This window comes from Zootoca vivipara, chromosome 14 (assembly GCF_963506605.1).
Source record: "Zootoca vivipara chromosome 14, rZooViv1.1, whole genome shotgun sequence".
In the NCBI taxonomy this organism is placed as follows: Eukaryota; Metazoa; Chordata; class Lepidosauria; order Squamata; family Lacertidae; genus Zootoca; species Zootoca vivipara.
The window spans coordinates 20,749,507-20,767,505 of NC_083289.1; the positions used below are offsets into that span (position 1 = coordinate 20,749,507).

Below are 17,999 nucleotides of genomic sequence, written 5' to 3' on the forward strand. Positions count from 1 at the left end.
GCGTCCGTACCTGCAATCCTGGGGAATGCAGCCCCCGCCCTTCTCCTCGCACGCGTAAAAGCGCCTCTGCTGCTAGCCGGCGAGGGTAGGGGGCTTCCTCATTCTCCAGGCTCCGGACTTTCCAGCGGCATCGGCGGCCGCAACTTCCTCGATCGACGCTGGGCGTGGGCAGGGCAGGGAGGCGGCGAGGCGGGTCTTTGCTCTCTCCGAGGCTCCTGCGGCGGCGCGCCAGGCAGCGGGGAGGAGCGGCGCCCAGAGCGCGCTCTAGAGGAAGCGAAAGCGCAGCCCGCCCCTGCAGGGTGAGGCTGCAGCAGCAGCTGCCTGCGGGGTTGCAGCGGCTAGTTCCGAATTTGCTCACAGTCCTCGCTGTATTTGTGCCCCCAAAGGTCCTTTTAAGGGGCGGGTACTTTTCTGCGGGGATGGGGGGCGGGGCTTTCCAAGCATTTCTGATATCTCTTCAGTGGTCCTCAACTACACAGCTGCAAACGAAGTGCAATATTACAAATGTGACACTAGATGGCGACAGTGAGCTATGCCAAATTCAATGTATTTTTTAAAACTTTTTTTAAAAGGAGTTTCACCGCTTTATATATACAGTATTTTGTGTGTGTGTGTGTGTGTGTGTGTGTGTGTGTGTGTAGATCCCTTCCAGACTGTTGCCAGTTTTGGATGCCGTTAAAATAAATGCCGGTTGTGCGCTGAAAGATGTTCGGGGGTCCTTGCACTACAAAGCCGCCCCCTTCCTGTTGTGATAAGGAAAATGGGCAGGAATTTGTTTTTAAATTTATTTCATAAGATTGATACAAAGCTAGATTGTTTTGTTTACAAACAGACCTCAAGGCAGACGTGCTGGAAAATGTGGGGTAACATTTGCATTTGTCTAACTTCCCCGCAAATAAAATTGGGACAAAAGGTCAATAAGTGGCTGGTGGTGCTTCACCTCCCTACAGCCCTGTGAATAATATCTGGGTCATGAGTTTGAGCCCCACATTGGGGAAAAGATTCCTGCATTGCAGGGGGTTGGACTAGATGACCCTCGTGGTCCCTTCCCACTCTACAATACTAGAGTTCCGTTGTCTGGAGAGGTCAACTGCTGTCTGTTGCCCATTTGTAGCTCCAAGTGGGATCTACAAAGTAGAGAAGCTTTGCCTTTAATCTGCATTTTAGATATAATCCCTAAAGCTTCCAACGTCATTTGGGATCAAAGCCCTTTTTCTTTATGAATGAGCAAGCAAACAAATTTGTCATATTTGGAACAAGTTAGTTGAAACATTTTGTTTCTTTAAATTTTCCTCAGTAATTGGGCACCCTCTTGGGAGGATGTCCCCATACCCTGGCTATTTGTGCTCTTGCCCATTGTTTTATATTGCCTATTCCTGTCTGTGCAGCACAGGCATCCCCAAACTTTGGCCCTCCAGATGTTTTGGACTACAATTCCCATCTTCCTCGACCACTGGTCCTGTTAGCTAGGGATCTTGGGAGTTGTAGGCAAAAACATCTGGAGGGCTGCAGTTTGGGGATGCCTGGTGTAGCAGAACCTAAAATACATGCCAGCCGTGCTTTCCATAGTATCACATCCTGAACCCCAATATAACAGGTTTCCCAGTTTTTAACTGCTGCTCCAGAGGTATCTCAATGAATTTCAGACCAGCTTTAAGAGCTGCTTCAATTGAAATGCCTCAAAATAAGGTTTTACATGTCATCCCCAAACCATACTTTTTGCATTTTCTGCTAAGTGTCATAAAGCACCGTTTGGTTTTCCCTTTTGGGTGTGAGCAAGTTTTAAGTTTATGTTTTTATGAGGTGCAGATCGGTTTGAAAAGATAAAATTCTTCAGGCATCCTTACCTGGCACCAGAATCTAAATTTTGCTCAACTGTTTCAGCATTATGGAAATCATCTCTCAAACAGATAACTCTGAGCCATATCACAAAATTATAACATTTTAATTAATTATAGAGCTAATATTACAAGAGAGAGAACCCCTCTTTTTATTTTAAAAAAGGCATTTCCATGTACAAATGGCAATTAAAAATACATTAGATTAATTGCATTCTAATTTATAAATATATATATTTATATAAACATTTTAAGAAGTAATATTTCATACAAAAAAGCTCTAACATGCAATGAAAGAATATAAAGGCTCTACTGGATTGTACTTTACAATTAGTGCCTAGTGATGCTTTTAATAATCCAATGTAGAAAAATTCAGTGTATACAATTTCTTTTTAAAACCCTGTTACAGTACCGGTAAGTAGTTACAAGACAAAAAGCTTGATCTGGAATGAATATATATATATATATATATATATATATACTCAGCCACTAGGAAATAGAATCTCAAATGGCATGATGATTGTAGTGATTTAAACTCAGAATAAGCAGACAGGTCAACTAATTGCTGAAGTGAGGGATTGACGGTTCCGTTTCCCATTTTCCAAATTTCCAGTTCAGTTCTCCACTTTTCTGCAGTAATTTGTGGTGGGTTATTTTCACCTTAATCCTCACTAAAATTCATTAGCATTTTAATGCAACTTTCTCCAAAATAAAATACATTTTGCAGTTTTGACTAACGCACACATTTTTTGCAAGCAACCCCCCTTAACATAATATATTTTCATACTCTATTTTCACAAACAGATGCATTTTTGTAAACATTACTTTGCTTGAGAACTGCATCACAAAACTTGGAGAACTGGCAAATTTCAAAGGAGGCCTTTTTCAGCTCTTGTATGGTTCCAGAAAGTGCAAATTAGGACCTTCATCTTTAAATGAAAAACTGAATCAAAATTCTCCCTATGTAGCCTTGTTTTACTGTTTGCCTCTTTTTCCTTTTACTACCAGCTGATTATCAGGGTCTTGGGATGCCCCACAGCCCCCCGACAACCAGCTGAGCACTCTGCGATTACCAAACACCAGAGCCAAATCTTTATCTACCCACACCTGATGTCATGTACCCCCTCTGATGCAGTGCAAGTGGGCGTGGTTTGGCCAAAAGGATCTCACGAGTCAAAGGAGGTGGTCTGCAAGCCAAAGATTCCACACCAGTTTTACTTGATCCAATCAGTAGTGGTTGGTGCCCATTAGGGCAGAAGACGAGGAACCCAACAGTAGGGGGAGCCACAGCCAAGTGAGTCTAATTTTCTCAACATCCTCACCCTTGCAAAGTTCCACATTGAGACCGAGGAGAAGGAAGTTGATAGCCAGTTTTACATCTCTCCCCCTTGGGCTGCTTGTCAGTAAGATGACAAGCAGGTAGAGTCTGTTTGCAGTTTTTTTGGGGGGGGGGGGCAATGCTCCATTTCACCTAGAAGATCAGCCATGCCTGGATCCAGTGGTATAAATATTCTCTTGTACAACCCCTTGCAAAAATTAGAACTGTGGACAAGGGCAGCACCCTTCGTTTGCTTGTAATGCAGCAGTTATCCCAACATTGAGGAGCTGGGAAACTCAGAATCTGCACTCATTTGCTCCACACACACAATACAGTGCACAGGGTTAGCAGCGGGGAAGGAGAGGGTTGTTGTTGTTTTTTAATGACCTGACTACCGAAGCTTTGTAAAACATCCAAATAAGGCCTCTAATTTTATGCACACTTTAGGCACGTGATCCGTCAAAATGGTCAGAAATTATGGACTTGTTACGTAGGCTGAAACTCCAGCTGAAGCCTGGGCTATTTTATCCCCAAACTCTCTTTTCAAATAGCCTGCCAAAGGACCCAGATTTTTTTTAAAAAAAAAAAAAACACAGCCCCATCTCCTAAAGAGGAAATTCTGAGCTGACTTTTCCCACAAGTGACGAGGGAAATATACAGTGTGGGGTCCAAGGCCACTGGTTCCTGGGGCAGAGACACTGTGGGGGCAGCCCAATCTTTTTATTCCTTGCCCTCAGCACTTTGTTCTAAAAACTTTCATGCCCCACTGGTTTATATGCAGTATTAAACATGAGGGATCTGTGACTCTGTAGGTGCTGTGCTAGGGAACAGGGTGCATAGGTAATTTGCAGATTACGTGAGGGTTCAGTTCTGGAAGTCCCCACATGATTGCATAATGTCAGGAAACCCCCTGACCTGGTCCCTGGTGGAACCATCCCTGTTCGGAACATCCCAGAGCTCTCACACACAACCTTCCCAGAGCCCGGGAAGCAAGGGCAGAGAGGCTTATAAAGCACTTTTCGGGGCTCTCCATTTGTTTGTTTTCCCGCCAACTGCATAAAGTTGCACTCTCGTAAGCAAAATCACTGTAAGCTGCTTGGGCGTGTATGTGTGTCTTGTGTGCCCTATATCCCTTTTCTTACAATAATAATAATATTTTAAAAAAATCAGAAGAGAGGGTCCTAGGAGAAGCCATGCTGGTGAATCAATTAACATACAGATCCCATGCACACAACCACAGCCGCCCCCGAGCACATAAAGATGCAGAATTTGGACAAAGTGCCGTGTGTGATTTGAAGGGGTTGCTTTCAACTGCAAGGCCTTTTGTTGCATCTCTAGTTGCTACTGAAGCACAAGTGGTGCCAGTAGAGCAGGGCTGGCTGCAGAACATGGCTCATGCGTATCAATATTCATTACAGTGGTACCTTGGGTTACAGACGCTTCAGGTTACAGACTCCGCTAACCCAGAAATAGTACCTCGAGTTAAGAACTTTGCTTCAGGATGAGAACAGAAATCGTGCTCCGGTGGCGTGGCAGCAGCAGGAGGCCCCATTAACTAAAGTAGTACCTCAGGTTAAGAACAGTTTCAGGTTAAGAACGGACCTCCAGAACGAATTAAGTTCTTAGCCCGAGGTACCACTGTATTTTGTTACTGTTCAGCATGCAGTTTTTAAGAGCCTCCGTTTTGGCCTGAGTTACAAATGTTTAAACAAAATGGTTGGAATTTTAAAAAAAACCCGAACATGTTATAGATGGTTTGCTTTTTAAAGAGTTTAGCTATTTTCCTCCCCCCTGCGAGATTTAAACAACCTCTCCCCCCACTATACATTAACATTCAGAGTGTCAGAGTTTTAGGTCTCCTGGCGTTGTTCCTCACTCAGTGAGTCTTCTGCGACAGTTTAATGGTGACCGTTTTCACCTCTGTGTATTCAGTCAGAGCATATTCACCCCTGCAAGAAGAGTGTAGAATAGTGGGTAAGAAGGATGAAGACACAGCTCTCAAAACAACCAGCTCTTTATTTTAATTCTGAGTCCAGGCTGAACAGTAGCTTAGCCAACTGGCTTATATAGTACTCAGTAACTTGCAACAGTAACAAACTTCCCCTAGCTACCCAATCCGTGTACAGCACTCTCAATCCTTCATTTGCATGTTGTGGACCTGAGTGAGAACTGCAGCCACAGTGGGCAGGGTAAGAACTGCAGCCACGGTGGCCAGAAGGAGTACTGCAGTTAACTTAATACATAACAGAGAGAGAGGGAGATCTTTGAAGTCTCAGTATATGTGTTTCCACCTGACACATGCACCATGCTAAACATTTAAAGCATTAGGATACCTCTTCAACAGTTAAGGCTTCCCACAAGCTGGCTTCAGAAATGAATACATGAAAAGTCCCCTTAAAAGAAAGAAAGAAACAAAACTACTTACAATTCTCTCCCGTTTCCTGACATTTTAAAGCCGCCAAAGGGAGCTTGTGCAAAAAGGGAATTGTAGCAGTTGATCCTATTGGAGGGGGGGAAAGCCAGCCCCGTTAAGAAGCAAAGATCTTAGCAACATACATTACATTTCAGATTCTCCAAGCGCTTTATACATCAGCTCAGTGAGTGCAGACCCCTGTGAGGCAGGGGTGGCAAACCAAGCCTGCAAGACATTTCAGAGAATTATAGAGTTGGAAGGGTCCTTGAGGATAATCTAGTCCAACCCCCTGTAATGCAGGAATATGCCATTTTCCCATACGGGGATTGAACTTGCAACCTTGGTATTATCAGGACCATGCTCTAACCAACTGAGCTATGAGTAACCCACAACACTATCTGGCCATAGCAACATAGAGGTCACTGCCTATAAGTAAGAGGAAGAGGGGCAAGGTGGCATAAAGGTCAGCGCAGTGATTTGCCCACCTTAAATATTAAGCAATTTTTGTTTTAAAAAAATCTCACCAGACTGTCCCAGACTGCAGTGCCGATGCCAACGTTAGGGCTCTATCCAAATTCTTTGTAAACACAGCAGCTGTAAGCCCATATTCCGTGCTGTTGGCTCTTTCTATCACCTCTTCTATGTTTTTGAACTTCATTATGGACTGCACAGGTCCGAAAATCTGCAAACACATTATAGAATCAGGGCCGTCGACTGATAAATGAGTTTAGTTGAATCCATCACCTGCCTTTGAAATAAAAGTTGCTGATTACTTTGACATTAGTGCCTTTTGGGATACGGAGTATGTGAAATGCTGAGATTTTAACAACAGCCGTAACTCTGACAGGTCGCCACATCCCCATTCCTTCTTACGGAGGCTCATTTATTTGATATTACAGAACTCAAAATGAGAAGTGATACAAATAAGGCGAAACAGAAGCCAAAGTAACAGCAGATGTCACAAATCTGGCAGCAGCAGTGGGAGAAATGGGACAACAGGAAAGCCCCTTCTTTGGGCCAGACTAAGAACACCCGCAATTTGGTTCCTCCCCTCCCAAAACTCTTTCCTTTTTCATATTTTTATGTAATGGTCTTAATAGCAATACACAAACATGCTTAATGCAGTGCACTCAGGGCCGTCTCAAGCCCATCCGGCGCCGTGGTGCAAAGGTCCCTCCGATGCCCCCCCCCGTTTCCCAGAGTTACCGACCTTTACTGAGCAGCATTTTGCCTGGCACGGCATGGCAGAGGCGCCCTCCAGGCATTGCTGCTCCGTGCCGCCTCGCCACTGGGGGAACCACTGCTGCTGCTGCTGCCCAGGGTGGGCGTGGCGTCGTGGCCACTGGGTGCTGTGGAGGCAGAGGATGGCAGCGACCTCAGGACCCCCTGAGCCGGGAGTGCTTCCCCGCCCCACAGCACAGCCAGCAGGAGGAGCAGCAGCCCCGGCCACCGCATCGGCACCTGGAGTGACCCAGCGAGGGCGCACGGCCCTTGAGCTTCCTCTCCTCTCCTCCTCTTCAAGTGGAATCAGCGAGACTCCTGCCTAGAGTGGCAGCAGGCGCGTGGTGCCACTCTAGGCAGAAGTCTCGCTGATTCTGCTTCACAAGGAGGAGAAGAGAGGAAGCTCAAGGGCTGCGCATTACTGCCACCGTGGGGGGGGGGGGGGCGCCGGCAGCAGCTGCTCCCAGATACCAGCCATTCGGCGCCCCTTCCACGCCTCTGGTGGCCAGGCGCCCAGGTGCCTTGCGCCACCTGGCCCGGGCCTAGAGACGGCCCTGAGTGTACTACAGTAATACACACAGTTACATTTAATACTTTACCCATTCTAATCAATCATATTGATTGTAATCAATTGTCGATCATTTAGATATCATACAAATCCTAAGAGGATAAAGTAAAATAAGCTGGAAAATGAACCTTCTATTTCATAGAATCAGAGTTGGAAAGCACACCAAGGGTCATCTAGTCCAGGCATCCCCAAACTTCGGCCCTCCAGATGTTTTGGACTACAATTCCCATCAACCCTGACCACTGGTCCTGTTAGCTAGGGATCATGGGAGTTGTAGACCAAAACATCTGGAGGGCTGCAGTTTGGAGATGCCTGATCCAGTCCAACCCCCTGCAATGCAGGAATCTCAGCTAAAGCATCCATGACAGATGCTTAAAAATCTCCAAGAAAGGAAAGTCCACAACCTCCTAAGGGAGACTGTTCCACTGTTGAACAGTTCTTACTGTCAGAACGTTTTTTCATCTACGCTACTTAACAGGTATGTCAACTCTATTGGACTGAGGCCTCTACAACCCCACCCCCATGTCCAGCCCACCCACCCCCCATCTTGAGGGGGCATTAGACATTTGAAGCAGTATCCTGCCACTTTAAGCAGTCATGGCTTCTCCCAAAGAAGCCTTTGGCTTCTTCTGGGGTCTACAATTCACACAACAATTCAACAGTCCGTCCATCTTTCAAGGGAACTCTTGAAATTGTAGCTGCCATGATAAATGCGGTTTCCCAACAATTCTCAGCAAACTGCACTTCCCTTCAGTCCAGAATTCTTTCTAGAATCTTCAGCTATAATAGTTTCTATCGAAGACTTTGGCCCAAGTTTAACTTAACAAGGGCAGTATTTAACGGGCTTAGGCCAAAGTGTTCCACAGAAAATACTAGCTGAAGATTCTTGGCTAGAGTAATTAATCTGAAGGTGTCTGGCCGACCACTTTAGCAAAAATAAAAAAATTGTCTCTTTACATGTGCAGAAATTCAACCCTAGAATTATAAAATCACAGGCTCAGAGGGGAACCCAAAGGTGACATCTAGACGAACTCCCCAAATTTATAGCATGACAGTCCAGTCTTAAAATAAAAATGTCTGTACCTCCTCCTTAGCAATGCGCATGTTGTCTGTGACCTCTGAAAATACGGTTGGCTTTATGAACAGGCCTCGGTCTCCCATGGCTAAACCACCACACTCCAGTTTCGCTCCTTCTTTCTTGCCACTTTCTATCAGCTCCAAGATTTTATCGAACTGTTTTTGGTCAATCTGTCAGAAAGGGGGGAAAGGAAAGCAGCACAGTTGTTGTGGGTAGAGATTAACGAATTTGTCATTTTTGTTGTTCTCTCAGTTTCTATTTTTTTCTAATCTTAAATCCACTTCACAGTTCTGCATCCATTTGCAATTATTAACAAAATCCTTATGAAAACCCATCAGTATGTTAGTGAAGTTTTCTCCAGATCAACACACTTTGGTATGCTTCGAAAGAGGATTAGACAAATTCGTGGAGGAGAGGGCTATTGACAGCTACTAGCATGACGGCTATGTTTTCCTTCCACAGTTGGAAGCAGCAATGTTTCCGAATACCAGTACCTGGAAACCATGGGCAACTTTAGTCAACAACAGAAGAATACAACACAACAGTTGGGTTGACAAAAATGTGCTGTGCAACACAGACTATGGCACGACAACATCACCGGAAACCTGCTCTTGCACATCAGCATTCCACTGGTGCAAAACATCCCACCTGTGGAACAAGTACGGTATACCGCCACTGAGCCTTGGGCTTGCCGATCAAAAGGTCGGCAGTTCGAATCCCCGCAATGGGGTGAACTCCCGTTGCTCGGTCCCAGCTCCTGCCAACCTAGCAGTTTGAAAGCACGCCAAGAGTGCAAGTAGATTAATAGGTACCACTCCGGAGGGAAGGTAAATGGCGTTTCCGTGTGCTGCTCTGGTGTCAGTGTTCTGTTGCGCCAGAAGCAGCTTAGTCATGCTGGCCACATGACCCAGAAAAACTGTCTGTGGAGTGGACAAACGGCAGCTCCCTCGGCCTGTAAAGCGAGATGAGCACCACAACCCCAGAGTCGTTCGCGACTGGGCTTAACTGTCAGGGGTCCCTTTACCTTTCACTTAGTGCTACTTTGGATACAACCTGTAAGGGGGTGGGCTTACAGGGAACAGCCACCCCTCATCAACTCCAGTTCTTCGAACGGCTCTGACAACAGCGGAGGGGCAGGAGACAGGAAGGAGGAAATGAGCAGAGGGGTGCAGGGCTCAGGCAGCATCCAGGAGCACTGCCTACAGCAGGCATCCCCAAACTGTGGCCCTCCAGATGTTTTGGCCTACAACTCCCATGATCCCTAGCTAACAGGACCAGTGGTCAGGGATGATGGGAATTGTAGTCCAAAACATCTGGAGGGCCGAAGTTTGGGGATGCCTGGCCTACAGCCTGTGATACCAGCAAGGGAAGGGGAGCCAGCAGAGGTTTCTAGCAGGGAAACATCAGAGGGGCGTCCTTTCAAATTCACCCCGGAACTGAGGCAATCAGCGGCTCACAAATGCAGGGGGCAGAGATTTGGGGTCCCCAAACTACTCTGCTGGGGGAGGAGCCGAAAAGCGCCATTGCGAGAATCTGATGATACTGAGTAGACATGTTTTCATGAAGCTCTTGAACTGTAAATAATATCCACAATAACAGTCTTAAAGACAAGATGGTTTGGAGTGTCGTTGCTCGAGGGTAGCCAGCAACACCCCTGACACAACCCATAAAAGCCAGGACCAGTCCAGTTCAATTGGGAAGTGGAGTTGCCATTTGCTGTTCCACCTCAGGAAAGGAGGCAGCAAAAGATGGGCATTTTTTAAATAAAAAAAAAATAGTTTACCTGGGGTCCTTGTTCAGTTTTGGCATCAAATGGGTCCCCCACGAGCCTCTTCTTTGCATACTCCACGCTGCGCTTAACAAATTCTGGGTACACCTGCTCTTCCACAAAGACTCGAGAGGCAGCTGTGCAGCACTGCCCTTGGTTGAAAAAGACACCTTGGTGGGCACAGTCCACTGCCAAGTCCACTGGAAAGCCAGAAGAGAATGCAAAGAGAAAAAGCAGGCTGTTATAAGCAAGCCAGGCCATTTCACTGGTCTCTGCATCACCTACAGCCAACATGGTGACCTCTGTTGGACATCCAGTGGTCCAGGGTTGCAGTGGGTCAAAGACCCATTACTGTTTCTGCAGTAAGGTCCCTGTCTCCAGTGTCCTAGAGGTATCCAAGCAGCACAGTTTTGAGCTTTTGAGCCACTGAGAAGAAGTCTTCTCACTCTTTGCTGATTACAGTTAGAGTGAAAGGAAATAAGCTACTGAGGACAGGCTCCTAGGGTCACTCTGGAGAAGGCACACAGGAAGAACACCAAGGAGTTGTTCGTTCTGCATGCTCCCAAGCAAAGCATCTAGGAACATATAAGGTGCTTCAGTTTCAGGAGAACGGTGTGCAAGTTCTGTTTCACACAATGGAACTTCAAGGAAAACACTACTGGAGTCATGCCAAAATAAGATACCAGAACACTCCAAATCATTTGTCCATGTACGTGCACAAAAAATAGATCTAGATCAGGCATCCCCAAACTGCGGCCCTCCAGGTGTTTTGGCCTACAACTCCCATGATCCCTAGCTAACAGGACCAGTGGTCAGGAATGATGGGAATTGTAGTCCAAAACATCTAGAGGGCTGAAGTTTGGGGATGCCTGATCTAGATGAAGGGCAACACAGAGACCTGTATTGATTGTTGCAATGCATCCCTAATTTTTTATTATATAGTTATAAGATTATTGAATTATCTTAGTTTGTATAACCCTTGAAAGGTGTGGCTATGACTATCACGAAGGAACCCTGCACTTCTGAATTTGCCTCTACATTACTGCTTACACCAGTGACATAGCATGGCGGTTGCCCGGGGCGCAAAATTGTTAGGAGGTGCAACATTTCAAAACCCAGTGCTGCCTCAATTCAGCTGTGTGTTTCCATCCCTGGGCTCCACTGAAAACAGCTTCTCCATGCAAACTAAGAAGTGACCTCTCCAGACAACAGAATGACTCTTCTCTGTGGCTGCAATCTCCTGCAGTTGAATGTGCATGCGTACTCCATCTGTTTCCCTCCCTCCTACCCCCCTCTGCATGGCCCCGGGCACTGGCAACCCATGTTATACCACTGGCTTACAGTGTCTCATTTGGCCTCCCCTACCCCCCCCACACTTCCAAGGCCTTCTCCAAAGACAGTACAGACTTTCTGCTTGATCCTTTCAATATCAGCACTATTGGCAGCAGCCACACTCACAGTCAGCATCCGCACAGACAATACAGGGATTTTTCCCACCGAGCTCCAACGTCACCCTCTTGAGGTTACTTTTCGAAGCGGCTTCTTTGATCAGCTTTCCAACCTGCACCGGGAAGAAAGCAGCCATGAAATACAGGCAAATCACCCTTTTCTCACATGTGGAAATGGAGCAGAAGGAGTTTAAAATAACCAGGCCTTTGGCTGATTGACATCTGATGCCCTCTTAAAATATGTTGTGGAAGGGAGGGATATTGGGTTGTTTTTATTATGTATTTTGTGTTTTTTATATTGTGATTTTCTGTTATTAACCACCTGAGATCTATGGTATACAAATATTATTATTACTATTATTACTATTATTATTATTAAATACAGAAACTATGTTCTCCTTTGGAACCACCCTTACAAAGCCATCTTACCCATGGCTACTGGAAGGAAGCACCATAAAATTCTATGGGACTTCCTTCCAAGGAAGTAAGCTTAAGAATATTTTCTAGGATGCAAACCCTGTAGAGATATCTTTCAAGCAGACCTGCAAAGGAACAGGTCTCAAGTTACTCAGTTGTGGGTAAAAGTACCGTGTTTCTCCAGAAATAAGACACAGTCTTATATTTATTTTTCCTAAAAACACACACATGGTGGCTTATTTTCAGGGGATGTCTCTTTTTAAAATTAAGTATGGTACAGTTTAACCTACAAGGTTAAATTGCCTATCACTATGGCTTATTTTCGGGGTATGGTGTATTTTCGGGGTATGGCTTATTTTCGGAGATACGCGGTAGCACAAGACCCAGAGATTTTTCTTGGCTGCGTTCATTGTCTGGTGAAGGTTCAGAAATGCGGGTCCATCTCACAACAAGAAACCTTGCCAGCACCCCACACTAGCTCTGTGCCCCAATCTCTTCTTCTCTGCACACCTTTTTACAATGTTGTGCTTTCGTAGAGCATCTGCCTTGCATGCAGAACGTCCCACATTCAATCTCCAGCACCTCCAGTTAAAGCTGGGACAGAACTCTGGAAAGCCGGGTTGCGATACCTCCCCTTCCTGCCCACAGCTCCAATCCTGCTCTTGGATTTACAAACAAAATCCCGAATCCAGGAGAGCATCTAGGGCACTGCTGGGTACACCTCCCCCAGGGCAACCCCCCTGAGGTATCAGGGTTCGCGTAGCCTTCGCGAGACCCCTGGAAAAGCCCCCACAATGTTACAGACTCCCCAGAGGGTCGTCTCGCGCTTCAGTCCGATGGCCGCGGCAAACCGGAAACCTGCTTGAAATCCTGGAAAGCCACTGCCAGTCAGCGTGGAAGGTACTAAGCTAGATGGACTGACGGGTCTGACTCCATTTAAAGGATAGCACAAGCTGATAACATTACGGTTGCAGGTTCGATCCCCATTTAGGACAACTGGACTAGTTTAGGGCTGCCATACACCCGGAATTTCGCAGACATAGCTGGGATTTGTCTGCCAAAAATGGTGTCCTGGTGGAATCTTTGAAAACTGCTTAAAATGGCAGCCCATATCAGAAGTGATGATTTTTGTGTATGCAAATTTCCTTTAAAAATAGCTTAGAAACAGGGTGGTGGGTTTTTTTGTTTTTTGTTTTGCAATAAAAAGCTCAACAACTTTGGCCAGAATAAAAAGCTGAACAACCTTGGCAAACATACACACACAAACATTTTTGTCTGGATTTTCACTTTTTGAAATATGTCAACCTTAGACTAGATCAGGCATCCCCAAACTTCGGCCTTCCAGATGTTTTGGACTACAATTCCCATCATCCCTGACCACTGGTCCTGTTAGCTAGGGATCATGGGAGTTGTAGGCCAAAACATCTGGAGGGCCGCAGTTTGGGGATGCCTGGACTAGATGATCCTCAGGGTCCCTTCCAACTCTGCGATTCTATGATTCTAAGGCAGCTTGCTATGTTTCCCTATGGAATAGTCCACAAACCATTGCAGGAACCAGGAAGAGACATGCCAAGCTCAACCAGTAGGTGGTGTGACATGCCAAGGTCTTCAGTTGTCCGGCTCTTAGACATTTGAGAGACCTTCGGTGCCAACAGCAATTTATCGTAATTATGCAAGGTCATATCAAGCATGCAGAGAATGCCACCGCAGATGCCGCTGGCAGTGCGCCAGGGAGGATATTAAGCTCTGAACCACAAACATTGAATGCATGGGGCAAATCAAGGTTTCTGTTAAAGTGGCATCTGATGAAATCACAAATTGCTCTGTTTAGACTGAATATAAGCAAGGTGCAGTTTGCAAATATATGTCATAACTCGGGGGCTCCATGGGTGACGTGAGTGTATAAACAAACCATGCTAGAGTAAAACACATTTTTGGGGGGGGGGGGTGGCATGCTAGAGAATTGTGCATGGTATGGAGAAATGAGCAGAGAGAAGTTGTTTCTTTGCTGACGAGGCTAGAACTTGGGACCAGCAAGTGAATGTTGGAAGATTCAAGACAGACAAAATACGTCTTCACAAAGCACATAGTTAAAGTTGGGAACTCCCACCCACAAGAGGTGGTGATGGCTTTAAAAGAGGGTTAGATAAGATAAGTTCATGGATATGAAATAGCTGGGTTATGCCTCCGCTGTTGGAGGGAATGTACCAGCTGCCAGGAATCGCAGGTGGGCAGACTGCTGTTGCATTCAGGCCCTGTTTGTGGGCTTCCCATTGGCATCTAGCTATTAGAAAGACATGGGGACTAGATGGGCCTTTGGCTTGACCCAGCAGGACTCTTCCTATGTTCTTAGGGAACATTTAAGGAGATGCTCTCTGGCAAGTGGCGAACAGAGTATGCAGAACTCAACCTTTTTCTTGAGACTGCGTTGTTGAGAATACGAAGTTGCTACATCAAGAACTATTCCTATCCAGCAATGCAAAGCCTGCCTATTTGCAAGCCACACCACCCAACAAAAAATATATAGCTGCTCTCACACTATACTTTTAAAGCATATACTTCCTCTCAAAGAATTCTGGGCACTGTAGCTTGTTAAGGGTTGCTGAAAATTGTAACCGTGAAGGGTAAACTACAGTGGCCAGAATTATTTGAGGGAAATAACATGCTTTGAATGTACTTTAAAAGTATAGTGTGTACCCATTTTAAGAAATTACTTCCAAAACATACTGGTGAGAGCCAGTGTTGTGGCTCAAGGGACAGGAAGCATCCTATGTAGGCTAATTTCTATGCTTTTTAGGGGTTACTAACTGGGGGTTGTAGAGTGGCAGGTGGGTAAGAAGAGAGGCAAACACAAATGTTTAAAACCACCTACCTCTGTTGACCCAGTAAAAGCTACTTTGTCAATGTTAGGATGCGTAGAAATAGCAGCTCCAGCTGTGGGACCATATCCCGGCACAATGTTAACCACACCTGGAGGAAATCCTGCCTGGAAAAAAAGATGTTTTATTCCAGAGTCAGAATAAGAAAAATTAGGGCATGGCTTTCATTTCAAGGGAGTGGGGCGGCATGCAAAGGAGAATTTGTGCCCTTTGTTAGGGTGAGTGGGTGCCGTTGGAGTGTATGATTTAAGCACGAAGCATCCACTCCTTGCCAGTCATCAAACCTCCATTCCTTTGGCATTACAGGGCAGGGTCTCCCCCCCCCATTGAGTGTGTAAAGTCGCACAAGCCCATCTGCCTGGCTTCTACATTACTCACCTCCTTGACTAAAGAGCCAATGTATAGTGAAGTGAGGGGGGTTTGCTCAGCAGGTTTAACAACTAAGGTATTTCCACAACACAGAGCAGGTGCGATCTTCCAAATCAGCATGAGCAATGGGAAGTTCCACTGAAAGAAAAGATTGTGACATTCACCTTATGAGGATGTCATTGCTACAATTTCAATACTTTGACTCTTGTTCTAGGAATTCAGAAGGCGGCTTCACAATTGTATCATTACAGCCTCTTCCTCCAAAAAACCAACAACACCCCTGAGTAGCATTGGCAATTTCTGCACACTGAAGCTGAGTTTGTACCACATGTACATATTGTTATATACTTTGTCAAGTACTTATGCCCTCCCTTTTATATTAAAACCGTAATTCTTCTCTAGACAGAACACGTAGTTGCCTCTTCTGTTGATGTTGTAATACTTTATCCTGTCCCCAGGTGTCACTGTAGTGCTACTTGTCTCAGCCAGTGTGGTGTTGTGGTTAAGAGTGGTAGACTCGTAATCTGGTGAACCGGTCTCGCTTCCCCACTCCTCCACATGCAGCTGCTGGGTGACCTTGGGCTAGTCACACTTCTCTGAAGTCTCTCAGCCTCACTCACCTCACAGAGTATTTGTTGTGGGGGAGGAAGGGAAAGGAGAATGTTAGCCGCTTTGAGACTCCTTCAGGTAGTGATAAAGCGGGATATCAAATACAAACTCCTCCTCTTCTTCTTCAGCATATACACAGAAAAGCAGAACTGTACCAGCAACACTGGCAGATCATACCCAAGTATCAATACGACTTAAGGTTACCAGATTTTTTTTCAATGAATCTGGGGACACTTTTCAACTTCAATTCATTTTGTATGGGGACTGATTTGTAAATCCGGAGACTGTCCCTGGGAAACTGGGACGTCTGGTAACCTTACAATGCGTCCATTGAAGAAAATAAGACCACAGAACAGCTGCTCTTAAAATCCTATTCTAGGGCAAGTGAGGCAGATCTTCCCAGCTCTGTAAGACCAGAGGGAATCTACGGAGGAAGGGAACTATAGGTGGAAAGATAGATCAACTATGTGAAAGGACCACATGGAAAAAGGACTGCTCCAAAATCCAACAGAATGCAGGTGGTGTGTTTTCCTCCAGTCATGTTGGCATCAGTACAAACTAAGATCTCCAAGGAGCACAACTAAAGCTGGAGAAATTTATGGGCATTTGTTTTTGCTGAGGAGAGGTTTATACAAAAGAGATGTGGATACAAATCCCCAGGCATTTGGGGTAGACAACATGATGCTGTTCGTCTACCACCAGATGTTTGAATATCATCAGCCCCAGACAGCACAGCTAGTGGTCACAAATGATAAAGTTATATACCCCATTAACATCTGGACAGCACCATTTTGGCTTCCCCTTGCATGTGATGTTAAAAAAAAATCCAGAGGTCTTGATTCCCTTAGCCGAACACATGCATGCATAAACAATTCAGACAATCCCTAACACCTCTGTTTAAAGAAGGGCTGGAAAACCTGTGATGCCCTACTCAGGAGTTGTAGTCCAGCAACACTGGGAGGACCACAGGTTTATAGCCTTGGTTTAAAGGTTCTTAGGTAGGGCTGGGAAATAACCTATTCTATTCTATTCGTGGCCTGCTTGGTTTGAATCTACTCTTCTAGACTAGCTGGAGTGCTAGTAGCTCCTATGGATGGAAGGATCTGTTAATTTCAGTTCTCCCCATTTCTCGTTTTTCCAATCTTCAGTTCTCCACATTTTGTAGCAATTTGCAATTTATTTATTAGTTTATTTAAAAAAACGCACCATGAAAATCCGATCAGCATTTGAGTGCATCTAATGCATTTTTATATGCAGTTTTGACTAACGTACATAGCTTTGCAAGTAGCTGTCCCTAATATTGTGCATTTTTGCAAATTATTTTCACCAATAACCACCTCTTATGCAGAATTCAGATAAGTGCAAATTGTGAAGGAAAAGCTGTGTTTCAGGCTGCATATTGTTCCAGAAAGTGTGAATTCAATTGATTCAGCTGTGAATGTGAACTGAATCAAATCTCTCCACAATCACTAGTAGCTACTTCTAATCCTTTCATCTGGCCAAAGGGAGGCAAAAAGTAAGTTCAATCTCAGTAGAGTCTCCAGTCTACCCAGCAAAATTATGCATTTGTTTTCCTGGAGACATCAGATGTCAACCCTAGTCTAGTCTAACACTATACTGGCCACCTCCCAACAGTGGTAAGGAAATATCCCAGAGTGGTATTTTATTCCAACAGCTGTGTAAACATTCTCAGCCTAGTTACAAGCATCTTCTGCCAATGAAAATACCTGTTGTAGATTTAAGTAGAGTTAATTGTTGGTGGTGATCTTCCCCAGCAGCGTAATCAACAGAATGGGCAATGATACGCTGGATTAACCATTATGCTAAGCAAGCGACAGAGTATAGCCCCAGCCACTCCAAAGTCTCAGCTGCGGTGCAATTAGATGGGAGTTTTCCCTAATGAGAAAAGGCAGCTAATCTGCTCCTAGTACTGGACTCTTTACGTCTCCTGCAGCTCTGAACGCAGTAGCTTCTCCCACTACTAAGGGCGGGCTGCAGGTTCAGGAGGAGAGCATCTACTCTACAGGCAGAAGGTTCCACCAGCATGTCCACATAGGCCTTCTGAAACCCTAG

The 17,999-nt window shown here is 45.4% G+C and overlaps 2 protein-coding genes across 4 annotated transcripts in view; both read right to left on the minus strand.

Annotated features, from left to right (window-relative positions):
• The window catches only part of LRRK1 (leucine rich repeat kinase 1), an 81,263-nt gene extending 81,039 nt beyond the window's left edge, over positions 1 to 224 (minus strand). For both annotated transcript variants that reach the window (XM_060282940.1, XM_060282939.1), the window contains exon 1: positions 11 to 224. The gene's annotated coding sequence lies outside the window, so the exon portion shown is untranslated. The remainder of the gene's footprint in view (positions 1 to 10) is intronic.
• A 3,060-nt stretch (positions 225 to 3,284) lies between these two features.
• Positions 3,285 to 17,999, minus strand: part of ALDH1A3 (aldehyde dehydrogenase 1 family member A3) — a 30,456-nt gene continuing 15,741 nt past the window's right edge. The window contains exons 6-13 of one of the 2 annotated variants that reach the window (XM_035131879.2): positions 15,327 to 15,455; positions 14,942 to 15,055; positions 11,663 to 11,765; positions 10,220 to 10,404; positions 8,442 to 8,606; positions 6,094 to 6,251; positions 5,582 to 5,656; positions 3,285 to 5,105 (exon numbers count right to left, since the gene is read on the minus strand). In XM_035131879.2, coding sequence (XP_034987770.1) covers positions 5,033 to 5,105; positions 5,582 to 5,656; positions 6,094 to 6,251; positions 8,442 to 8,606; positions 10,220 to 10,404; positions 11,663 to 11,765; positions 14,942 to 15,055; positions 15,327 to 15,455 — 1,002 coding nt within the window. In that variant the 3' untranslated portion in view covers positions 3,285 to 5,032. The remainder of the gene's footprint in view (positions 5,106 to 5,581; positions 5,657 to 6,093; positions 6,252 to 8,441; positions 8,607 to 10,219; positions 10,405 to 11,662; positions 11,766 to 14,941; positions 15,056 to 15,326; positions 15,456 to 17,999) is intronic. The other variant, XM_035131880.2, reaches the window with a different exon arrangement.